Source organism: Geotrypetes seraphini, chromosome 5, assembly GCF_902459505.1.
Source record: "Geotrypetes seraphini chromosome 5, aGeoSer1.1, whole genome shotgun sequence".
Classification (NCBI taxonomy): Eukaryota; Metazoa; Chordata; class Amphibia; order Gymnophiona; family Dermophiidae; genus Geotrypetes; species Geotrypetes seraphini.
Genome location: NC_047088.1, coordinates 122,685,676 through 122,712,221, shown reverse-complemented (window position 1 = coordinate 122,712,221; position 26,546 = coordinate 122,685,676). Strand labels below are relative to the sequence as shown.

At 45.1% G+C, this 26,546-nt stretch overlaps 1 protein-coding gene across 1 annotated transcript in view; it reads left to right on the top strand.

Annotated features, from left to right (window-relative positions):
• TRPM8 (transient receptor potential cation channel subfamily M member 8) overlaps window positions 1-25,786 on the top strand; it is a 2,182,726-nt gene extending 2,156,940 nt beyond the window's left edge. The window contains 2 exon segments of the mRNA XM_033944097.1: window positions 25,357-25,390; window positions 25,637-25,786. Of these exon segments, the coding sequence (XP_033799988.1) occupies window positions 25,357-25,390; window positions 25,637-25,684 (82 nt within the window). The 3' untranslated portion in view covers window positions 25,685-25,786.
• Window positions 25,787-26,546: the final 760 nt, after the last annotated feature.

Sequence of the window (26,546 nt, the reverse complement as noted above, 5' to 3'; positions counted from 1 at the left end):
TACCTGCTTTGATGTTGTTTGTGCTTTTTCCAGTTTTCGTCCATTTTTTACCTTTTCCATTCCTTAAACGAAGTCTTCTTGTCTCTGATCACTTCCTTCACCACTACAGTGAGCCACACCGATTACTTGTTCTTTTTCCTCTTGGATCCCTTGTTGATACGCGGTATATATAGATTTTGTCCTTAAAAAGGGACCATGCTTGCTCTAGCATTTTTACAGTGCTTATTCTCTTCTTAATCTTCTTCCCCACCATGAGTTTCATCCCTTTTCGGAAGTTCAGTGCCTTGGCTGTCATTCTGGATCGATGTTTTGCCCCTGTGTCCAGGTTAAAGCGGATAATATTGTGATCACTGTTTCCCGGCATCCCTTCTACTTCTACACCTTGCGTCGGTCCTCGTAGTCCATTTAAAATTAAGTCCAGAATTGCATTTCCTCTCATATTTTCCTCATATTTTCGCCTACAGCATCCAGGAACTTGGTCTCATTACCACAGCCGGAGGTGCCTAGATTTCACTCTATCCCTGGATTATTGAAGTCACCCATGATAACTGTGTTGCCTCCCTTGCAGTTGCGTTTAATCTCATCTGTTATTTCTCCATTAATTTCTTCAGACTTCCCTGGGGGTTGGTAGTAGATGCCGATCTTCATTTCCATTCCATTTGTTCCTGGAATTTTTACCCATAGATACTCTACCTTATATTTCATTTCTGGCATGTTCTCTTCAGTAAACTCAATTCCCTCTTTGACGTATAGGGCAATACCCCCACCTTTTTGACCCACTCTGTCTCTAGCTTGTATCCCAGTAGAACAGTGTCTCAGACGTTTTCCTCATTCCACCATGTTTCTATGATGCTGATTATGTCGAGGTTATCTTTTTGTGCCATAGCTTCCAATTCCCCCATCTTATTCCTTAGGCTTCTTGCGTTTGTGTACATATACTTGAGTTTGTGGCCTGTTACTTTCTTGTATTTTCTTCCCTCTTGTGTTCCTTTCGATCTGTCAGGATTTCTGTCTTGCCTATGATCTGGTGAGTCTTCCCCGCTATCTTCCTACACGGTATCCTATGGGTATACCGGTTCCCGAACCATTGACCATTGGTCGACTGTTGGCTTTCCCCTTCTTCCTAGTTTAAAAACTTCTCAATTTCTCTCTTGATGCTGATTGCAAGCAGCCTCGTTCCATCGCCGCTGAGGTGTTCATCCTTCCTGAATAGCTTGCTCTTCCCCCAGAATATTGTTCAGTTGCGCATGAAGTGGAATCCTTCTTCCTCACACCAGTGCCTCATCCACACGTTGACTGCATGCAACTCTGTCTGCCTCTTCTCGTCGACCCTGGGTACCGGCAGGATCTCCGAGAACGCTACCCTCGATGTTCTGGTCTTCAGCTCCCCTCCTAGCATCCGGAACTGGTTCTTCAGTCCTTCCCTGCTGTAGTTCCTGTTGCTCACGTTGTTTGTCCCCTTGTGGATCACCATTGCCATATCTTCCTCTTCCATGTTGTCGATGATCCTGTCAATGCGGCTCACTATATCTTCTACCTTGGCTCCCGGTAGACAGGTCACCAGCCGATTCTGTCTTCCTCCCGCTATGTGGCTGCTGGCTTGTCTGATGATGGAGTCCTCCACAACAATTGCTGTCCTCTCTATTGTGACAGGGAAGCCCCTGTCCCAAGGAAAAGAACATTTAAACCTCCCCAGCATGCATCAAGGGGCTCTGGAAAACCTGGCCTGGAGCAGGCACAGCTGACTCAGCCAGGAGGAAAGGTGCAGAGGCAGGGTTTTGCACAACCTAACAGCCAGGGGGGAAGGGCACTGCAAACTAATTATCTCCCCTTTCGATCCTTTCCTCAGAGTGAGAAACCTAAAACCAACCCAGGAGGGGGTGGGGTCAGCACTCGTGGTGTCCGGGACAAGCTGCCTCAAATAGGAGGGAGGCAGAGCAAGCAGGGGAGCTCAGCTGGCTCCAATCAAGGGAGGCCAGCAACCAGACGAGACTGCAACTTTCAAAGTTTGTCTGTTCCTCGCCCCAGGACGCTATACAGAGGTCAGCCCAGCAGGAGAGAGATTGTAAGCCCTGGGAGATTTCTTGTCTTGCCCAACAGACCCTGGGAGAGTGACCCGGGAGGTTTATCTTGGGGAGAAAATGTTAGCAGAGAGCTGACAGGCAGGCAGGGAGGGGGAGGAGAGGAACAGCCCAAGCTAGGGACTTGGAGATACAGCCTGGACTTCCTGACTAATGAGGGGGAGATGACTAGTGTTCCCGATGATAATGAATGGGAGGAGAACATGGATACCGGGGGAGAATGAGATTTGAGGGCTGGTGGAAAATCCCCAAGCTAAGGCAGGCTGTGCACAAGGCAGAAGCAGCTCTACCCAAATTAAGGGTAATTTAAGGGAAGTCTGTTTGCCAGGCTTTCCAGTGAACTCCCATAGACTACAGAGGGAAAGTTCTGAGTTTTGGTTCCTTCTGGGAGGGAGACAATTGGGGGAGAAACGTGTGTTAGCAGCAGGAATGACTGACTGTGGGAACGAAGGAACACTGGCTGGGAATTGCCAGCCTGCCCAGGAGGAAGGCGTGGGTCCAAGAGAACTGAGCACACCTTTGAATGTATGTTTTGAATACGGTTTTTTTTTCCTGCTTCTAAAGACTGTGAGGGGGTGCCCAATATACAGCTCAGGGCGGATAGCCCACACTGGAGTGAGAGTGATTGCTTTACTGGACTTATGGAATATTGACTTGTTGGACCAATTATTGTTTACCTTATTCCTGGAAGTGTTAATAAACCGGAGAACCATTTTTTTTCCTGAAAATCCTTTTCCTGTTTTTTCTTTCTGCCAGCCATACAAAAGGCGCTACATAAATCTGCCTGTGGTCCGTGGTGGGCTTCCCATCTACTCAGGAACTGGCCTGGCCACACTATCTTCTCTTGCCTCTCTAGCCACAGGTCCGTGTCCCTGATGTATGGCCATCTCTCTAGCCATAGGTCTGTGTCCTCTGGGCACTGCCGTTTTCCCTCATCCTGGCGTTGGGATGCACCAGACTCATCTTCCTTGTGGTTGTCCTTCAGGTGGTCCTCACTCACTGTAGGTGTATCCTGGTCCTCACTCACTGTGGGTGTATCTTGGTAAGCTCCAGTCTTGTTGGTGATTTTCCATGGCCTTCCTGTATGCCTGTTCAATGAACTTCTCTAACTCCCTGACTTCTTCCTCAACTGTTTCCTCTGTTATGAAGTTTTCTGCCTCTCTGTCCTCCTCTTCCACTGCTCGGAGTGCTTCTAGTTCCAGTATTCTGCCCTCCAGGAGTCTGACTTGCTTCTTCAGGCCCTCCAGTTCCTTGCATCGAGTGCATACATAAAACCGCCTCACAGAGAGGAGGTAGTCATACATATGGCAAACGGTGCAGAAAACTTGGTAACTCAACATCCTGCTTCTTTCTGTCTGCTGCATCTATTGCTGTCTGCTTGCCGGTCTGTCATCTGAAGTGGCTTTCCTTGTGTAGGAATCCGTGTAGCATCCTCGGTGTTACTGTGAAGTCCATTTCTTGATTTTAAACCTGCTACTTCTCTGTGTCTGCTGTGATTGCCCTCTGCTACTACTGTGTTTTTTAGCCTCCTGCTTGCCTGCCCAACCTTTGTCTTATCTAGTGTACCTGAGCCTATTAAGTTACTTGGCCAAGCTCACAAGGAGCAGGCTGCAAAGGAGAGAATTGTGGTGGTGGAACATGAATGCTTGACCTATAAGAAGGGTGGCCCTTAGGGGGTGGCAAGCAGGATAGTTGTGCTATGTTTCAAGGGGGGCATGGGCTGGCATGTCTTCCACTAGCTCACTAGTTCAACATTACCTTTGTTTAATCGATTTTAATTATAGGGAGCTATCAGTTGAGGCAGTGTTTAAGAAACACAGCCTGGCACCACCATCCCTGCCTTACAAGAAGATTCAACTCTCCTGGGATAAAATTTTATTTTCTTTTAGGAGTCTTGTTGCAAAGTGAATACAAGTATCTAAACCATATATAAAACACTTTAATGAAACCACACCCAAAGAACACCCAATCAGCTGCAGGAGTTTAAAAAACAAAAACAACCCCTCCCCCAAAAACTAATAACATCCCTAGAAATGTAACTGGTTGCCCAGATAGGCATTCATATTATTCAGGCGTCCACTTAGACGTCCATATTAATTAGGACGTCTAATAAGATGTCTAAACTGTCTCACAGCATAATGTTAAAGAAAATGGCATTATATGAGAGCAAATAGGAAGCTGTTAAAATGGGTGAGGGTAGGATTTAAACCAGTGAGCTGGAGAGGATAAAGGAGGTGCATTAACTTGGTGAGCTAGAAATGCTTTCTTTGTGGTGACTGTGATATCATTCCTAAGCAGATGATGCATAGGTAGATCAGTAAGCTATGATATGACAGGGCAGTCAGATCTACCTGATAAGAAGCTGATATAGTTCAATGTGTTACAATCCTGTGCTGATTTTCCAGAGGTTGTCAGTTCAAATCCCAATACTGGCCCTTTGGGAAGTGTTTTTTAAAAATGATCAATTTCATATAGGTTTACATAATAATGTTTTTGTACATTATTATTTGTGAAAACCTGAATATGGTGCTCATGGGGGAGGAAGAGCCTTGCAAGGTGGTTGGTATCCTCAGTGGAGAAGTTGGGTTGTCTCCTGGCATCCATTCTAGCAGAATTTACTGGCATTTAGCCATGCTTCAGATGCTCCAGTATGGCGCAGCAAGAATAATGCCTATACTGAATAACATAATAAAACCTGAATTGCTATTATGAACAGGTGGGCTGGATAGATGGACGAGGCACCTTAACTTGGTAAGCCACAGATGGTTTCTTTCAGTGAGGGGAGAGGTTTCTTACCATGAGAGCTTAGGATGTCCTAGCCATGGGAAAGTGAAAATAAGTTTGCCTGGAAAGGGAAATGCGCTGATGGAAAATGGCAAAGTCCACCATCTAGACCAGTGGTCTCAAACTCAAACCCTTTGCAGGGCCACATTTTGGATTTGTAGGTACTTGGAGGGCCTCAGAAATAAATAGTTAATGTCTTATTAAAGAAATGACAATTTTGCATGAGGTAAAACTCTTTATAGTTTATAAATCTTTCCTTTTGGCTATGTCTTAATAATAATATTGTCATTTATAGCTAAAGAGACATATGATCAAGAAACTGTTTTATTTTACTTTTGTGATTATGATAAACATACCGAGGGCCTCAAAATAGTACCTGGCGGGCCACATGTGGCCCCCGGGCCGCATGTTTGAGACCACTGATCTAGACTCTCTTATGAGAGCTACTAGGAAGCTGTTAGGATGTTGTTAAAATTATTGAACCGGTGAGTTGGAGAGAATAGAGGAGGTGCATTAACTTGGTGAGCTAGAAATGCTTTCTTTGTGGTGACTGTGATATCATTCCTAAGCAGATGATACATAGGCAGATCAGTAAGCTATGATATGACAGGGGAGTCAGAGAAACCTGTGTGGAAGGTGGTGTAGCTCAATGTGTAAAAGCTGTGTGCTGTTCTTGTAGGTGTACCTTGATACTCTCACAATGAGGTCAGCATTGTACAATGAACTAGAAGCCAGCATTTGCAATGAACTAGAAGCCACATTCAGGTCTGTTATGGGTTTTATTCTGGTTTTAAGCTTTGCCAAATTAAGTTATGGGCTTTCTTTGCTTTGAAGAATGAGTTGATTGGAGCAATGTTTAGTGAGAAAGAAGGTGTTATTTGGAGCAAATAACCTAAAGCTGTGATTTTCATGTGCTGTAATTAGCTAATAACATTACTTCTTTAGCCAGGAGATGAATAAGTTTTAAATAAAATATACTTGTATGGATGTGTCCTGTTTATGTGGTGGCTGAATCACAAAATAAAATCCCTGAACTGTATTTAGAAGATCACTTTGGAAACGTCCAAAATCTGCCTACATCCCATTCAGAGAAACATCTATCAAATAACGTCTATCTGACGCCCAGAGAAAGCTGAACAGATGACCTACAGGGCTGCCTAAATAGCATCCATAGAACTCGCGTTCTTTGGACTACTGTCTTTTTGAAGCCCAAACCATGTCTATCTAAAGCCCAAACAATGCTCAAAGAGCTATTATTTATACTGCACCTAATTTTATAATTCCTATGCTTCCTATGTAGCACACAGGTTAAAGTTACACCCTTCTACACTGATGTTCCCAGTTCAACTCCCAGTCAGTACCTCTAACTGAAAATAAAATATTATAAATATCCTTTTAAAGATGGCTTAGTGTGTTACTTTTTGTTTTTATTATGTTAAAGCTTACAATCCTGAAATAATGAAGAAAAAGAATATGGCAGGGCAGTGAGATCCACCTTGTGTTTTCTCCTGGCATGTATCCTAGCAGAATTAACTGCCTATACAGAACAGAATAATAAAACCAGAATTGCTATTATTGTATGGCTTATTGGCTAGCACAGAGGATTAGAATGAAGGTTAGCGTGTACCGTATTTTCACGCATATAACGCGCGCGTTATACGCGTTTTTACCTACCGCGCATACCCCTCGCGCGTTATACGCGTGAGCGCGGTATACAAAAATTTTTTAACATAGTTCCCACCCCGCCCGACGCCCGATTCACCCCCCCCCCAGCAGGACCGCTCGCACCCCCACCCCGAACGACCGCTCGCACGCGCTCCCACCCGCACCCGCATCCACGATCGGAGCAAGAGGGAGCCCAAGCCCTCTTGCCCGGCCGACTCCCCAACTCCCCGACAATATCGGGCCAGGAGGGAGCCCAAACCCTCCTGGCCACGGCGACCCCCTACCCCCACCCCGCACTACATTACGGGCAGGAGGGATCCCAGGCCCTCCTGCCCTCGACGCAAACCCCCCTCCCTCCAACGACCGCCCCCCCCCAAGAACCTCCGACCGCCCCCCCAGCCGACCCGCGACCCCCCTGGCCGACCCCCACGACATCCCCACCCCCCTTCCCCGTACCTTTGGTAGTTGGCCGGACAGACGGGAGCCAAACCCGCCTGTCCGGCAGGCAGCCAACGACGGAATGAGTCCGGATTGGCCCATCCGTCCCAAAGCTCCGCCTACTGGTGGGGCCTAAGGCGCGTGGGCCAATCAGAATAGGCCCTGGAGCCTTAGGTCCCACCTGGGGGCGCGGCCTGAGGCACATGGGCCCAACCCGACCATGTGCCTCAGGCCGCGCCCCCAGGTGGGACCTAAGGCTCCAGGGCCTATTCTGATTGGTCCACGCGCCTTAGGCCCCACCAGTAGGCGGAGCTTTGGGACGGATGGGCCAATCCGGCCTCATTCCGTCGTTGGCTGCCTGCCGGACAGGCGGGTTTGGCTCCCGTCTGTCCCAACTACACAAAGGTACGGGGAAGGCGGGTGGGGGTGTCGTGGGGGTCGGCCAGGGGGGTCGCGGGTCTTTATAGTGCTCATGCCTAACTCATTGTCTTTATAGTGCTCATGCCTAACTCAGGGTTACCCGTGTGTCCATTTTTGCGTGCGTGTGTGTACACGCGCCGGAATGAGATATTGTCATCACAACAGCCCGATTCAGCCCTTCCCTGCAGCAATCAATACAGATAAGTGATGGCAGTAACTTTCCGTGCCGCTGACACAGCTGAAACCTGAACACAGTAACTCATTTGAGTTCGCTGCACAGTCTCTTCTCGTGGGCTCTTATTAGACTCTCTGCTGTGTCTTCCAGAAGGGAGGATATTTAGTGGGCAAGCCATAAGCTTCTAATAAAAGCATTTATGAGGGGGCGGTCGGAGGTTCTTGGGGGGGGGGCGGTCGTTGGAGGGAGGGGGGTTTGCGTCGAGGGCAGGAGGGCCTGGGATCCCTCCTGCCCGTAATGTAGTGCGGGGTGGGGGTAGGGGGTCGCCGTGGCCAGGAGGGTTTGGGCTCCCTTCTGGCCCGATATTGTCAGGGAGTCGGCGGTCCTTCGGGGTGGGGGTGCGAGTGGTCCTGCCGGGGGGGGGGGCAGGGCAGGGCAGGGCGGGTAAACGGAGAGTCGGGACAGCGCACGGAGAGTCGGGGAGGGCGAAAGGAGAGTCGGGGTGGCCAGAGGAGAGTCGGGGCGGGCGAAAGGACAGTCGGGCAGCATGCGCGGTATACCCGTGAGCGTGGTATACAAAAGTTTTTATACATAAAATTGTGGTTTCTGCGCGCTATACCCGTGTGCGCGTTATACACGGGTGCGCGTTATCTGCGTGAAAATACGGTAAGTATGTCACATTTTTTTCAACATTCACAGTGATATTCCCAGTTCAACTCCTACTGAAAAGAATATATTATAAAATATTATAAATATCATTTTAAAGATGGTATACTGTGCTTTTATTATGTTAAAGCTTATAATCCTGAAATAATGGAAAAGAATCAATAAAAAAACACATTTTTACATATAACTAAATACATTGTAGGGACGTCTATCTGGCATCCACAAGTAGAAAAAATTATATTATTGGAGACATGCAGCAGATGCCTAGGTAATGCCTAAGTGACGCTAAGCGCAACTTGCACGGCGAAGACGTCTAAAGCACGCCTAAGGTTAGGCGCAGTTTGCAGAATCGGGGCTTAAAAGGCTGGAACCACTATTATATTTTATTTATTTTTTAATTATTTATATACCACTTATATCCTATGTGGTATTTAAATTTGGCTCCTTTATCATATTTTTTTCTGTTCTGGTTGCCCAGGGTCACAAAGAGCAGTGGGGGATTTGAACCAACAATGTCAGGGTGCTAAGGCTGTAGCTCTAACCACTGCCCATACACACACTCAGATAGTAAACTGCATGTCAATTCCAAAACCAAGCTTATATCCACTTGATTTACAAGCAGTCATTTCTCTAGGATAAATATCAAACATGTATCTTCAACATTTGTTCAATTCCTCTTTTGGCCTGTATGTTCCTCAAAGTACATGAAAAAGAAAAAAAAAAGAAAAAATATATATATATATACAGTATATATATACAGTGTATATATATATATATATATATATATATATATATATATATATATATATATATATAGTAACATACTAAATCCTCTATTTTTTAGTAAGAGAACTGCTTGCAAAAGCAGGTCTACTTTTGAATGTGAGTTAGGTGCTAGATAGGCATCTCTTGGCGTGCTGGAGGCATCTGCATTTAGGTGAACGGGACTTCTGTTATTTTATGTTCAATAATGTATTACTTAAGCATAGCTCTTAAATCTTCTTTGCACCTGAAATTTTCAAGGGTAAATGAACTCAACAGAGCATAATTAACTAATTTTTAATATAACCAGGACGTATTTCAGTCTGAGGGAACCTCTTTAAAATAAAATAGAGAGCTGGTCTTTTTGTACTACCATTATTGAGTTGACCCCTCTTATATATCAAAAAAAATTATAGGCTCTACATTATTTTTGTTACTTAAGCAAAGCACATGAAAAAATATATATATTGCATACTAAACTTCTGTTTTGGAGGTAAAGAGGACTCCTATTTGATAATGATAGATAAGATGTTTAATAATACATTACTCAAGCAAAGCACATGAAAAATATATGGCCACATAGACATGCCAACAGAGAAGTTGGTCACCTTAGAGAGTGCTGCTGTGAACTGCACATAAAGGATGCCAGACATATATCCCTTATAATTTATGTTGAGTCCTTCAAAACACCCCCATAATCTATTATACCCACCTGTCTACCATCCCAATAGCCCTATGGATGGGAGGGGGGTCAAGAGAGAAAAGCCAGCTGATCATAATGCCCTACCTGGCACAAAGAGAATTGCTAAAGCTGCCAAATATGAAGGCTGATGCTCATATAGAGCCTTATGGATTAAAATCAGCAATTTATACAACAGCCTATATTCAATCAGTAGCCAGTGATAACATACATAAAGCAGAGTCACGGAATGCCTCAATTTAATTACCAATTTAATTTCTGCGTTTTGCACAGTATGCTAATGCTTAAGCAAATAACAGGCCAACACACAGATCACATTGCCATAATCTTATTTAGAAATAAAAAGAGAATGCAAAAAATACAATTGCATAGACACTTGTTTCTAATGTTATAGTAATTACAGCATTACTTAGAAAGTTTTTCATGCAAGATAAACCACGAAGGACCGGATTCTGCAACCAGTGCCAGTATCAGCTGGTACCTCCAAAACCGGTGCCAGTCACATTTCAATCATGTACCAGTGCCGGTTGCAAAATCACGCCTATGTATAAAGTAGGCACCAGAAATGTAGGCCAGGGTTGTCAAGGCCTAAATTTCCAGCGCTTACCTTTCACATGAATCGTGCCTATGGAGGTGCTTTATATCACCTAATGCCACTTCTGGTATTAGCCACACCTACAGTGGCATTAGGCATCGTAAAATGTCTCTGTAGTCACAATTCTGGTGCTGTATTTTTGGTTCATAGTCAGTGGCGTACAAGACGCCAGCGCGCTGACAATCCAGCGCCGACAATTCGGCGCAAGACAGAAGTGCGCGGGGGAAAAGTAATTTTTAAAGAACTCAGACGGGGTTTGTGGTGGCAACCTCCCACTTTATTGGTTAGTGTTCGCTCTGCTGTTGGAGGGGGGTTCAGTGGGTCCTTTATAGCGAAAACGGAACTTTTTCTGATTTTATTCGGGAAAAGTTCCGTTTTCTCTATAATGTGGGGGGTTTCACCCCCCCCCCCCCGCAACAGCAGCGCGAACACTAACCAATAAAGTGGGGGGGTTGCCACCCCAAACCCCCAGTCGAAGTTCTTTAAAAATTATTTTTTCCCCTGTGCGATTCTGTCTTGCACCAAATTGTCGGCGCGCTGGCGTCTGGCGCACGATTATCCCGTCACCGTATTTTTAGGTATTGGTAGGCGCCTACATTTTTTCTTTTATTAATAATAGTAATAATAATTTTATTCTTATATACCGCCAAAGCCGTAGTAGGTCGAGGCGGTTTACAATAAAGAAGAGCTGGACAATCAGCTGGACAAGCCTGAGGCTTGCTCCTTTCATAGAGTTTAATAGCCTCCTGCTGCTGCCGGAAGCAGAGGTAAGTGTAACCCAATCCACATCAGGCATGTTGAAGTCACCTAGCAATACTGTGTCCCCACGCAAGGTGATATTTTCTATATCTTCGATTATTTCCATATCCAGGTCACCCCCAAGACAACAGGATGACCTGGATATGGAAATAATCGAAGATATAGAAAATATCACCTTGCGTGGGGACACAGTATTGCTAGGTGACTTCAACATGCCTGATGTGGATTGGGTTACACTTACCTCTGCTTCCGGCAGCAGCAGGAGGCTATTAAACTCTATGAAAGGAGCAAGCCTCAGGCAACTGGTGTTGGAACCGACAAGGGATCAGGCAATACTGGACCTGATACTTACCAATGGAGAAAGTGTCACAGAGGTCTCGGTGGGTGACACATTGGCCTCCAGTGACCACAACATGGTATGGTTCAATATCAGGAAAGGTTTCACTAAATCTACTACACTAACCAAAGTCCTCAAATTCAAGGACACAAATTTCAAAGAAATGGGAGACTTCGTTCACCAGGCGCTACAAAGCCAAGAAGAAACCGATAACGTGGAAGACATGTGGTCGACTTTGAAAGCAACCATACAAGAAGCAACAAACCGCTATGTAAAATCAGTAAGTAAACGGCGAAGGAACAATAAGCCACAGTGGTTTACTGTGGAGATCTCAGACCTGATCAAGGAGAAGAAAAAAGCATTCATCTCTTACAAACAATCAGGGAAGCAGGACTCTAGAGCAGACTACCTGGCCAAATCAAAAGCCGTCAAAACAGCAGTCAGGGAGGCTAAATTCCTCATGGAGGAGTCTCTAGCAAAGAACATCCAGAAGGGAGATAAATCCTTCTTCAGGTATATCAGTGATAGAAGAAAAAACTCAGGCGGGATTGTACGTCTTAGGAAACCAGATGGAGACTATGTGGAAAAGGATTCGGAAAAAGCCCAACTATTAAATGAATACTTCTGCTCAGTCTTCACCCGAGAAGCGCCAGGGCTCGGCCCTCAGCTACAGACAAGGGTTGGCTCAGTTGACCCGTTTAGTAACTTTGAGTTTACGCCCAGCAGTGTCTACGGTGAGCTGTCAAGGCTCAAGGTTAGCAAGGCAATGGGGCCGGACAACCTGCACCCCAGGGTGCTTAGGGAGCTGAGTGATGTCTTGGCGGAGCCACTGTCCGCGCTCTTCAACCTCTCCCTTAGTACAGGCAGCGTCCCGTTGGACTGGAGGATGGCTAACGTCATTCCACTCCACAAGAAAGGCTCAAAGATGGAGACAGCAAACTACAGACCAGTGAGTCTAACATCGATAGTGAGCAAACTAATGGAAACTCTAATCAAACACCAATTAGATAAGATCCTGGATGAGGAGAATCTACGGGATCCCCGACAACATGGATTTACTAAGGGGAGATCCTGCCAATCCAACCTGATCAGCTTCTTTGACTGGGTAACGGGGAAGCTGGATATTGGGGAGTCCCTGGACATCGTGTACCTGGACTTTAGCAAAGCATTCGATAGCGTACCACACCGCAGGTTACTGAGCAAGATGAGTTCTATAGGATTAGGTGACACATTGACGAAATGGGTTGGGAGCTGGCTTGGAGGTAGGCTCCAAAGGGTGGTGGTGAACGGCACCCCCTCCGAAATGACGGAGGTGATTAGTGGAGTACCACAGGGCTCAGTCTTGGGCCCAATCCTATTCAACATCTTTATAAGAGACTTGGCAGAAGCGCTTCGAGGTAAAATAACATTATTCGCCGATGACGCCAAACTGAGTAATGTAGTGGGCAAATGCACAACAGACGAAGATTCAGTGCCCGACAACATGATGCACGACCTACTCCTACTGGAGCGATGGTCTAGGACATGGCAACTCAACTTCAATGCCAAAAAATGCAAAGTTATGCACCTAGGCAGCCAGAATCCATGCAAGTCTTATACCCTTAATGGCGAGATCCTAGCAAAAACGGTAGCAGAACGAGACTTGGGGGTAATCGTCAGTGAGGACATGAAGTCTGCCAATCAAGTGGAGCAGGCTTCGTCCAAGGCAAGACAAATCATGGGCTGCATACGAAGGGGTTTCGTCAGTCGTAAGGCGGAAGTCATTATGCCATTGTATAGATCCATGGTGAGGCCCCACCTGGAATACTGTGTGCAATTCTGGAGGCCGCATTATCGCAAGGATGTGCTGAGACTGGAGTCGGTGCAAAGAATGGCCACCCGGATGGTCTCGGGACTCAAGGATCTACCATACGAAAAACGGCTTGACAAATTACAGCTATACTCGCTCGAGGAGCGCAGAGAGAGGGGGGACATGATCGAGACGTTCAAGTATCTTACGGGCCGCATCGAGGCGGAGGAAGATATCTTCTTTTTCAAGGGTCCCACGACAACAAGAGGGCATCCGTTGAAAATCAGGGGCGGGAAACTACGAGGTGACACCAGGAAATTCTTTTTCACTGAAAGAGTGGTTGATCGCTGGAATAGTCTTCCACTACAGGTGATTGAGGCCAGCAGCGTGCCTGATTTTAAGGCCAAATGGGATCGGCACATGGGATCTATTCACAGGGCAAAGGTAGGGGAGGGACATTAAGGTGGGCAGACTAGATGGGCCGTGGGCCCTTATCTGCCGTCTATTTCTATGTTTCTATGTTAATATAGGTACAATGTAAAGTCAATCAACATACGGGTGGGCGGGAAGCAGGTAAGGCATAAGAGAAAATGGGCTTTCTTCATTTTTAATGGTATTTTCAACTTAAGTTAGGTGCCGATAGGGTGCTTACCAGCGCCTAACCTAAGGCACCGTTTATAGAATCCAGGCTGAAATGTCTCAATATTCCATTTTCACTGAATAGAGAGTTCTTTCAAATATAAAAATATGGCGCCTACTAACTGGCCATTCCCTAATTGGCTAGGAGCAGTCTGGGGGTGAAGTTTGGGCAAAGCCACAATATGCTGTCTGCTAACCAGCTAAGCAAGGGGATAAAGTTAGGAGGGCAAAAAGGCTTTCTTAACTTTATGTGCCTAATTAGCCTGGCATCAGTCTGAATATTGGCCAATGCCCAGTTAATTTCCAGGTCAGCACATGTACCTGTCCCGGCATGGAATATTACCCCATGATTTATAAGGCCATGAATATGAATATTCAGTAAATATGAGGATGCTAACATAGTAACATAGTAGATGATGGCAGATAAAGACCTGAATGGCCCATTCAGTCTGCCCAACCTGATTCAATTTAAATTTTTTTTAAAATTTTTTCTTCTTAGCTATTTCTGGGCAAGAATCCAAAGCTCTACCTGGTACTTTGCTTGGATTCCAACTGCCAAAGTTTCCGTCAAATCTCACTCCAGCCCATCTACACCCTCCCAACCATTGAAGCCCTGCCCACCCCATCCTCAAGCAAAAGACCATATACAGAACATACCGTGCAAGTCTGCCCAGTACTGGCCTTCGTTCAATATTTACTATTATTTTCTGATTCTTGATCTTCTGTGTTCATCACACGCTTCTTTGAACGTCACCGTTTTCCTCTCCACACCTCTCTCGGGAGTGCATTTCAGGCATCCACCACCCTCTCTGTAAAGTAGAATTTCCTAATATTGCTCTTGAATCTACCACCCCTCAACCTCAAATTATATCCTCTAGTTTTACCATTTTCCTTTCTCTGGAAAAGATTTTGATCTACGTTAATACCCTTCAAGTATTTGAATGTTTGAATCATATCTCCTCTGTCCCTCCTTTCCTCTAGGGCACTGTTCTTCAACCACCGGTCCTTGGACTGGTGCCGGTCCACAGAAATTTCCTGTCAGTCCACAGGGCCGGCACGTTGTGACCAGCCAGGCACCGTACCCGTCAAGGTCCCAGTCAAGGCTGACATGAGGTGTAGAGAATGACACGGTGGCGGTTTACCCGCGGCTACTGCGTTTAGCCGCGGGTAACCCGCCAAAAACGGGGAATGAAAATTAGCAGCCTCTGCGGGGACGGGGACAAGGCCATCACCGCCCCGTGGAGCGGTGAATGGTCTTGTCACCGCAGTGATGCATAAAGGATCGTGCGGTCCCCGCAGCTCCCACCTGCCCACCTGCACGTCGGCTCGATCGTTTAACCAGCTTCCTCTCTCCACCTCACCTTAGTTTGCCGGCTTTCTTTTTCGGCGACCGGAACGCTTTCAAAAGAGCCGCGCACGCGCGGCTGCTCAGTATTCAATCTTCTGCTCTGACCCAACCGGAAACAGGAAGTTGCAGCAGAGCAGAAGATTGAACTTTGAGCAGCCGCGCATGCGCGGCTCTTTGAAAGCGTGCCGGCCACCGAAAAAGAAAACCGGCAAACTAAGGAGAGCTGGAGAGCAGTAGCGTACCAAGGGAGGGCGGGAGGGGCGAAAAAGGTAATGGCGCCAGGCCTTGGAGCACCGAGGCAGACCGCTTCTCCCCCCTCCCAGCCGAACCCCCGCTGACCCTCCTATCTCTCCCCCCCCCAAGTGAACCTTTCCGACCCTCCCAGCGAAAGCAGCAAACCTCCCTCCAGTAGCGTCGGCTTTCTCCTCCCTCTGCCACATCACTGATGATGTCATCAGTGACGCGGCAGAGGGAGGAGAAAGCCGCGAATGAGGTTTGCTGCTCTCGCTGAGAGGGTCGGAAAGGTTCACGGAGGGGGGGAGATAGGAAGGTCAGCGGGGGTTCGGCTGAGAGGGGGGAGAAGCAGTCTGCCTCGTGCTCCATTACCTTCTTCGGGTAGCAGCAGCGTTTACAATTCGCTGCTGTTGCCGGCTTCAGGCCTTGTTCTCTGCCGGGTCCTGCCTACTTCCTGTTTTCATGAAGACAGGACCCGACAGAGAGGAAGGCCTGAAGCGGGCAACAGCAGTGAATTGTGAATGCTGCTGCTGCCCGATGAAGTTCAGGACATCAGGACATCGGGGAAGGAGCAGGGAGAAATCGGCTGCTGGCTTGGGGGTGAGGGTAGGGAAAGAATTGTGGAAGTGGAGAAATTGGCACGATGGCTTTGTGAGGGCTAGGGGGAGAGAGAAAGAAAGGAAAAAATAAAGAGGGGGGCCAGGGGAGAGAGAAAGAAAGGCAGAAATAAAGAGGGGTCAGGGGGAGAGAGAAAGAAAGGCAGAAATAAAGAGGGGGGCCAGAGGGAGAGAGAAAGAAAGGCAGAAAGAAAGAGGAGGGCCAGGGGGAGAGAGAAATAAAGAGGGAGGCCAGGGGGAGAGAGAAAGAAAGGCAGAAATAAAGAGGGGGGCCAGGGGGAGAGAGAAAGAAAGGCAGAAATAAAGAGGGGAGCCAGAGGGAGAGAGAAAGAAAGAGGGGGGGGGGCAGGAGAAGAAAGAAGAAGGACCAGAAGAAGGACCAGAGACTCATGAAATCACCAGACAAAAAGGTAGGGAAAATGATTTTATTTTCAACTTAGTGATCAAAATGTGTCCGTTTTGAGAATTTATATCTGCTGTCTATATTTTGCACTATGGCCCCCTTTTACTAAAACGCAATAGCGGTTTTTAGCGCAGGGAGCCTATGAGCGTCGAGAGCAGCGTGGGGCATTCAGCGCAGCTCCCTGCGCTAAAAACCGCTATCGCAGTTTAGTAAAAAGGGAGGGGGAATATTTGTCTATTTTTGTATAGTTGTTACTGAGGTGACATTGCATAAAGTCATCTGCCTTGACCTCTTTGAAAACTCGCGGAATATAAATGATAATTAACATTTTCTCTGCGTACAGCTTGCTTTGTGTTTTTAAAATTTTATTGTTGGTAGATCATTTTGACATGGCCACAAAGGTAAGGGGGAGGGAGGGAGGGGAGCTGCTGAAAGACATCTAGTAATCCTTGCAGGCTTGACTGTGCAGGGAATTATTTTTGTAAAATCATGTTTTGTTATGTGACTGGCATTATCTAGACTTTAATTTCTATGAATGAATAGAATGAAAATGATATAAAATTACTTGCTTGCGGGGACCGCGTGTTCCGGCTCACACAAGGAAGGAGGGGGTGAAAGGGAAAAAGTTTCTCTTCCTTGGAAATAGATTCTGAAGTGACCTCATCAAAGAAGACCAGCACCAAATGTACAAGAAATTCCTTAAACAATGTCAAAAGAGCCCAAAATAGAAAACTGCTACTGCCTTGAGACTCCATTATTGAAGGAATCAACTTGAAATCACAGAAGAGACAGGAAAATGTTAAATGCCTCATGGAATCCTCAGGTACAAAACACAAACCAAATTGTGAATGAAATCAGAGCAGACAGTAAGAATTATAAAATTGATGTCATTATCCATCTGGAAAAAAAGGCGTACTAGAAATAATGCCTCAGCAATACAATTTTCAGAAGTTCTTATTTGCTCATGGTAAGGGAGAAGAGAGACTGCTAGTGATGGTGGGGGGACTGATAGAAGATATGAAAGAAGGGTGGTAGAAAGGAACAGATGGTAAAGGAGGGAGGGAAGGGTGGTGGTGGAAAGGAATAGAACAGACATTGAAAGAGGGTAGAGAGGAACAGACCCTGAAAGGAAATGTGGAAGGCAGAGTGGGGAGAAGACGCTAGAAGGGAAGAAGACAGATGCCAGACTATGGGGGAGTGGAGGGAAAAAGATGGGTGCTAGATGGGGACGGTGACGGGGCGGTGAATGGGATGGCAGTAGTGGTGACGGAGCGGTGAAGGGAACGGCGGTGACGGGGCGGTGCAGAGGATGGTGGGCCGGGTACGGTGCAGTGACGGGGACAGATTTTTTCCCCGTGTCATTCTCTAGTGAGGTGCATATTCCCAGGAAAGGAATTTACAAAGTTAGTCAGGGATCAGAGCATGATGATTTTCCGGCTAACCACAGGGGGAGCCAGAAATATCTAAGAAACTGAAAGACAGACAGACAGACAGACAGGTTAGTGAACCAGGGGGAGTCAGACTATCGGGTTCAACCTAGTGATAGGATCGCACAGATGATATGTGAGCGAGTGTGGTTTGCTAGGTTAGAAAGGTGGGTACATCTTAGGGAAACCGTTAGAGGGACAAAAGGATTCAGTTACACAGGGAAAAAAAGCCCGAATGATACACAAAGTGCTGAACTGAACTCATCACAGGGTAGCGAAAGAGTTGACTTTAAGGAAAGACAATCTCATAGCTCTGGGCATGACAATAAAGATCAGGTAGAGGAGAGTGTTGTGCAATCGCAGAAGGAGGTAGCGTCACTTAAGAGTGAATTGCGTGAAATGGCAAGAACCTAGGGGGCACAGTGGAAAGAGTAACTGGAAGCTGTGCGAGAGGAATAGTTGGAGGTGGGTTCTAAGCCATTATTGAAGGAGGCAACCCCTGCTAGTAGTCTTATGCCAGAATTGAAGGAGGCAATAAAACAAGAAATGTCTATATAGAGACAGCAACAGACTGACGCTCTTCAAAAATTGTTAGATCACATGAAGAGCCAGGTACACGAAATGGAGTCCCAAGTGGCTAGCAGTCAGGTACAACAGCAAGAGATGTTGCAGCAGTTACAGAAAATCCAGGCTACGCAGGAGCTTTGGACTGCTGAAGGAGTGGAGCCGAATATGCTGGTTAAACAGAGCCAAAACAATAAGGCTCAATTGGAGCAACAGGCCCAGCAGTTAGGGACTCTGTGAAGAATGTAGGGGGTAGTGTTACATATTTACAGGATCAAATGCAGGAACGCTTAGAAGAAATAGCGCAAGTCCTTTCTGTTATGTCAGAAAGGGTAGCGGGGTTAGAAGAGGCAGAGAACCATAGTAAAATTGAAGACTCCAAAATCTCTGAACCGGCAGTTCTACACTGGCCTGAAGATTTCGAGAACTTATGTTCAGACCCACGCCCAGAGGAAAGAAAATATAGGAACAGGAGTCGCAAATAACATTCTAGGATTCTGTTGAAGATACTTCTCAGGATAAGCACTTTCTTAGGGTGGGGGTATGTGACCAGCCAGGCACCGTGCCCGTCAGGCCGGCTCCCTCTTCCTCACTGTTGCAGTGCACAAAACTGCGGGCAGCGGCTCCTTGCATGTCCCACACCTTATCTGGAAGCCTTCCTTCTCACATTGCGATGTCAGAGAGAAGGCTTCCGGTTCAGGCGCAGGATGCATGTAGGAGCCGTTGCCCGTGGCTTTATGCACTGAATCAGTGAGGAAGAGGAAGCCATCTCGTAGATAACGCCGCACTGAGCGCACAGTGGACCGGCGGTTGAAGAACACTGTTTTGGCCTGATGCACGTTGTAGCCACACTGCAGTCCACGCTCGGGACTCCCTAGCACCTCCAGTGGCTGTTGTAGCCATACTGCAGTCCACGCTCGGGACTCCCTAGCACCTCCAGTGGCTGTTGTAGCCATACTGCAGTCCACGCTCGGGACTCCCTAGCACCTCCAGTGGCTGTACATAGAATGAACACCAGCGTGTGACCTGGGTGACATAAAATGGCCAGGCCCACCAGGCCAGAAGGTAAGGCATAGCATAGAGGGAGGAAGACGACAAAGGTAGAGGGGGAATGATTTTATTTTTGAATTTAGTGATTGAATTATGTTAATTTTGAGAATTTACATCTATTATCAGTGTGCTCTATGTAGTTTAATTTTGTGATTAACCATTATGTGTTGTTAATAAGATTATATTGTGTGTATCTATGAAAAATGAATGGAAAAATAGTGTTATAATTAGTACTATTATGGGGGCGGGGTCTGGGGTGGAGATTGGGTAGAGATGGGCGAGGTCTGGCCCATGACCTAACCCAGTGTTCTTCAACCACCGGTCCGCAGACCGATGCCGGTCCACAAAATAATTATTTTATTTCTACTGGTCCATAGGTGTAAAAAGGTTGAAGAACACTGCTCTAGGGTATACATATTCAGGGCTTCCAGTCTCTCCTCATACGTCTTCTGGTGCAAATCTCCTATCATTTTTGTCGCCCTCCTCTGGACCACTTTAAGTCTTCTTACATCCTTCGCCAGATACGGTCTCCAAAACTGAACACAATACTCCAAGTGGGGCCTCACCAACGACCTGTACAGGGGCATCAACACCTTCTTCCTTCTTGGTTACGCCTCTCTTTATACAGCATCCTTCTGGCAGCAGCCACCTCCTTGTCACACTGTTTTTTCACCTTTAAATCTTCGAATACTATCACCCCAAGGTCCTTTTCCCCGTCCATGCATATCAGCTTCTCACCTCCCAGCATATATGGTTCCTTCCGATTATTAATCTCCAAATGCATTACTCTGCATTTCTTTGCATTGAATTGTAGTTGCCAGACATTAGACCATTCCTCTAACTTTTGCAGATCCTTTTTCATATTTTCATTCCCTCTTTGGTATCTACTCTGTTACAAATCTTGGTATCATCCACAAAAAGGATCCACACCTTCCTTCCTCGAAGTGACTTCCATTAACCACCATCCTCTGGCGTCTGTCCGACAGCCAGTTTCTAACCCAGCCTTTCAAGTTTGTTGAACAGATTAATGAAGGTACGATCCTGATATTCAGAGCAAGTTATGTATTCACCAGTGGAAGGTGAGTGAGCCAGGTCTTCAAATGAACCACACTTTAATGGTAACCAATATAACATATACAGAGTATCATCTAATCATGCATTGGACTTAGGGTTACCAAATGGCTCCAGAAAAAGGAGGACGGTTAAGACATCCGAGTTTTACTTCTACTGAAAACTATGGAAGTAAGGAAGTCAGATAGAGACATCTGGGTTTTACTTCCATTGAAAGCAATGGAAGTAAAACCTGGATGTCTCAATACGTCCTCCTTTTTCTGGAGCTATATGGTAACCCTAATTGGACTTGATTCAACATGGACCATGTTTTGGCAATTATGACTGCATCAGGAGTCCTAAAACATACATAGTAGAATAAAATGTAAAACAATAAAAATAACATAAAAACATGATAAATAATACAAAATACAACAGGTATCATCCCATGTCCAAATGGTCTGGATTTTATACGTTTTCAACTTGGACGTTTCTGTGGTTGAAAATGGGATATAAAGTTAGGTATCCTAAGAGATGGACGTTCTTTTGGCCAAGACTTCAACAAGGTGATTTAAAAAAAAAAAAAAAAATTCTGGACATCTAGTGGTTCAGCTTTCGAAATGTATATTTCTGTGCTTCTGACTTTGGATGTTTTGCAGGAAATGTCCAAGTCGGACTTAGACATCCTTTTTGAAAATGTCCCACCACATATATATCTCCGACATTTAGACAGCTCTATGTTTAATTAACCACTCACACCTAAATTATAGGCACATATCTAACATGTTAAGTTTTCAGTAAAGGAAAATAGGTACCTATATTTCTTGACCCCTACCAGGTGCTCTTCTGGGCCATATGTATAGAATGCCCAGAAGAGCACCTGGTAGGGGTCAAGAAATTCTGTGCCCTGTTATAGAATTACCCTACATGTACTGATGACTGTACATACCTAAATGCTGTGACTTGTGCTCAACTCTATACAGCAGATGTTTATTATTTATTGAAAGCTTCTGTACCACTGCTAATGACTGGGGGAGTAAATTCAGAGCGGTTTTTATGAGCTTTGTAATAGTGTTACAATAAGAACATAAGAATAGCCTTACTGGAACAGACCAATGGTCCACCTACCCTAGTATCCTGTCTTCACAGAGGCCAATTCAGGTCACAACCCTAAAGAGCAGCAGAATTTCATGCCACTGATCCAGGGCAAGCAATGGTTTCTCCCATGTCTGTCTCAACAGCAGTTTATGGACTTTTCCTCCAAGAACTTTTCCAAACATTTTTTTAAAACCAGCTACATTAACCGTTCTTACCACATCCTCTGGCAATACATTCCAGTGCTTAACTATTCTCTGAGTGAAAAAATATTTCCTCCTATTGGTTTAAAAAGTATTACCCTGCAACTTTATCATGAGCTTCTATAAAGGTGTTACAATACAATACAGCTGTCCCAACTGAATATTGGCTCCCAAACAGGGCTGGCTTAACCATGAAACCAGGTGAAGCATTTGCTCAGAATTTCAGCAATAATGAATGCCAGAATCCCTTGACTTTGACCTCATCTGATTTAATGTTTAAAACCTTTTCGTTTCCCTCCTCCCCCTTGGTCTGGTATCTATCCCCTTCTCTTGCACCCTTCTTCCCCCTCCCCCCCCACCTCTGGACAGTGTTGTGTTTAGATTGTAAGCTCCTTCGTGACTTTAGTTGTGCAAGTAATATAAAACAGTCACTAGTTTCATTAGGAAACTGAAATATGTTACAGTTCTAGGCAATATAGATTACTGTGAAAAATAATATATTACTTGTAAAAGTAATATATTTCTGCCCAATTCTGCCTGCAGGTCCAGCATTGCCCCTTCTATGCCTCTCTCTCTCTCCACTGTGGTTCTGTACAGTATACCTTTTGCAAGTATGCTGCAGCAGTCTGAACACAGGGTGCTTTTGACCAGATCCTAGATCATCCTTCTGCTCCCCATCTCCTCTGATGCAATTTCCTGTGGGTAGGAAACAGCAAAAGGAAGACTCAAGTCCTGGCCAAAAGTACAGTCCATATGGTTATTTCAACCTGTGTTCAGGCTGCTGCCTGTACTTCACACAAGGTTTACATTACATTACATTACATTACATTAGTGATTTCTATTCCGCTTGTGCCTTGCGGTTCTAAGCGGATTACATTAGAAGATGGCTGGTCATTTCCAGGCGATGACATTACAATTATTTGTATAACTTTACAAACTTTGCATACCTAACTTTACATAACTTTTCGTACATAACTTTACATAACTTTACGTGGAGTTACTTTGCGTTACTTTACATTATCCTTACCGTACTTGCATAACTTGCATTAAGTTTACATAATTTATCTTACATAATTTATCTTACATAACTTTACAAGACTTTACGTAGGGTTACTTTGTGTTATTTTACCTTATTATTCCAGTACATTGCATAACTTACATTACATAATATTACAAAGCATAACCTTATGTTATATTACAAAGCATAACCTTATGTTACATTACATAATATTACAAAGCATAATCTTATGTTACCAAAAAATCGTCTGTTCCTAGGTTGTTATATCTGATTTTTCGGTATTTGGGGAAACAGTGTTTCTGGATATGAGTTGGCTTATCGCCCGTTGCAACTAGATTAGATGTTGCCTATGGGGACGAAATTGCTGTTGGGTGTGAGTTGCAGGAGGTTATGAAGGGTGAGAAGATGAGGGTAGATTATAATATTGGGATGTGTTTTTTGAATAGTATAGTTTTTATATCTTTTCGAAACGCTTTGTAGTCCGTAGTTGTGGTCAGCAGCTTGGATATGATGGGGTCAATTTTCGCGGCCTGTGTAGCAAGTAGGTTGTCATATAGCTTTTTGCGTTTTGTGCCTTTGAGTGAGGGGTAGGTGAATGGGGTCTGGGTTCTCCTTACTCTAGTTGAGAGGTTTCGGATTAGGCGGCTGTTTAGGTAGAGAGGTGCTGTTCCGTTTAGTGCTTTGAATAATAGACAGTATAGTTTGAATTGAGTTCTTGCTTGTATTGGTAGCCAGTGTGAGTCGAGATAGGCATTAGTGATGTGATCGTATTTTCCTAGCGAGTAGATAAGTCTGAGAGCTGTGTTCTGTACTGTCTGTAATTGTTTGGTCATGTAAGCGGGGCAGGGTAGATAAAGGCTGTTGCAGTAGTCTACAAGTCCTAGTACAAGTGATTGGACTAAGATCCTGTATTGTAATTTGTCAAAGAATTTTCTTATTTTTCGCAGGTTGCGCATGGTGTAGAAGGCTTTTTGGATGGTTTTGTTAGTATGAGTCTGCATTGTGCATCTCCTGTCTATCGTTACTCCCAGGATTTTGAGTGCTGGCTGTATTGGGTATGTGATTGCATTTGTCATCAGATCAGTTAAGGTAGGTTCTTTGTCTTTTTCTAGCAGCAGGAATTTGGTTTTATCCGTGTTCAGTTTCAGTTTGTGGTTGGTCATCCATGTTTCTACCGTTTCCAGAGTTTTTTTCAGTCGTCCTGATGAATTGGGGTCTTGGGTATTGAAGGGGAGAAGGATTGTTATGTCGTCTGCGTAGCTGAATGAGACTATATTTAGGGAGTCTAGAGTGGTGCCCAGTGAGGATACGTAGAGGTTGAAAAGTATGGGTGATAATGGAGATCCTTGCGGTACTCCACAGGGGTTTGACCAAGGGTCAGATATGTGGTCTTTTGTCTTTACTTTATAAGTTCTAGTTTTAAGGAAGCCTTGGAACCAGTTGAGTACCAAACCTGAGATCCCTATGGCGTCTAGTATCTGGAGTAGTATGTTGTGATCCGCTAGGTCGAAAGCTGCTGAAAGATCTAGTTGGATAAGTAGTATCCTGTTCCCTTTGCTGATGTGTTGGCGGGCTATATCCATTAGAGATACAAGTAGTGTCTCTGTGCTGTGGTTTTTTCTGAATCCTGATTGTGATGGGTGTAGTATGTTGTGGTCTTCTAGGTAGTTGGTGAGGTATTGTGCTACAAGACCTTCTTGTAGTTTGATATATAATGGGATTGAAGCGATGGGTCTGTGGTTGGCTGGATTATTGTTTGGAGCTTTGGGATCTTTCGGTATGGGGGTGATAATAATCTCGCCTAGTTCTGGTGGGAAGTGACCATCTGTGAGCGTGGATTGTAGCCAGTTCATGAGGTTAGCTTTGAACTTGATGGATGCGGTTGTTAGCAGGTACGATGGGCAGCTGTTTAGGTCACAAGAAGTTTTACTATATTTGTTGTATAGTCGAGTCATGTCGTTCCATTGTACTTTGGGGAAGTTAGTCCACGTTCTGTCAGCTACTAAGGCTTCATCTATTGTTGGTGTTGTTATAATCTCATCGAGGAGGGTTAATGAATTGTTGAATGTGGATCTGATATTGGTGATTTTGTGCTTGAAGTAGTCTGCTAATTGGTGGGCTGAAGGAGATTGGTTTCCTTGAGTAGCTAGGAAAGGTTTGGTGTCCGTGAGTTTTCTTACAATATTGAAGAGTATTTTTGAGTCTGGGTTTTCAGTGCCTATTAGTTTGGAGTAGTATGCTTTCCTTTTTTCCTTTAGTTTGATGTTATATTGTTTGATTTGGTTTCTCCATGCTACTTTTGTTTGCAGAACTATTGCCGGGGGTGGGGGGGGGGAGAGCAGAGAAGAAGGAGTAACACTGGACCCCCAGGGAAAGGGGTATAGAGAGGGATCCCACCCAATACAAATTGACTTAGGGTGCCACAATCCCTTGAGCTGGCCTTACTCCTAAATGCAAATGTGATGCATTGTGCCTGAATCTTGAGGTACTCTTGAAAGTATCTTGTTCTTATTCTTTTTGCATTCATTTCTTCACAGAATAGAGCAACGATTCAGACAACTGGAGGGAAAGGTATAGTATATTTTATATTCATGCCCTGTAAAAGCATTGTGAATTGGTGACTCTATACATCTTTGTTTGCAACTGATCATCTTGTTGCAGTGTTCACAATTAATTTAATAGCTTTCCTTGCAATCTGCCTGCATCCTTTGGAGCATCTATATAATCTGTGTTGTCAAGCATCAGTATTAATTCAATCTGCATGATGTTCTTATCTTTTATCTGTATGTATGATATAATTTGGGATTCTTTTTTCAGTGCAATTGTCAATGGTGGAACCATAGATTTTCAGTGGTATGCAAATGAAGAAGTCTAAAAAATAGGACTGGAGAATTAGAATGAATGGCACTATATGAAGTTAGACCTCGTGGAAGAAAGGAGAACAACCAATGGGACAAATTATATCAAAAGGACAGAAGAGATCAAATTGATGGAGGAGCAGCACTACATGTTAAGGATAAGGTCAAATAGAATAAAAATTCTACAAGAACAAAATGCAATGTAGAATCTTTAGGGATAGAAATTCTATGTGTGATAGGGAACAGTTGTCATACTGTCACAACCCTGATGTTGCCTACTGGTTGTGGGGATACCATTATCCACCTTATTCCTTGTTATATAGGCAGTCCCCGAGTTACAGACGCCCGACTTAAGTACGATTCATACTTAACAGGGTTGCATCTTCATTTGATTTCACTGAGCAATATTTCCAGTGGCATAGACTCCTACACTTCTGTAGCAGATTAAGGAATGATCCATGGGCACATTAAGAGAAGTGTGTACCTTAGAGGGACCAGGGATCAGGACGTAACATCAGAAGGGAGCTGAGGCTGCTGCAAACAAGAAGTGGAAAATGCTGCTTGCGCTGGTGAACACTTCAAGAGGTACGCGAGGGTGATGGGGGTGCTTAAGCAGCAGGAAAGAGAGGGGGTACATAGCGCAGTAATGCCGGACACCACTGCCCCAGGTACGAACCTCCCTCACTATGTGACTGCATGACTAATTAGTGCAGCTGTGAGTTGCCAAATCAGCATGCATTCTCCAGATTTCTCCCAGCCTGGATCTGCTGCTTTCACAGCCCACTTCTTAAAGCCAAAGCACTCTTTTCCAGCTTCCATTCATACTGGGAAGAAGGACTAGACTAGACCATTAGACTAGACTCTCCTTT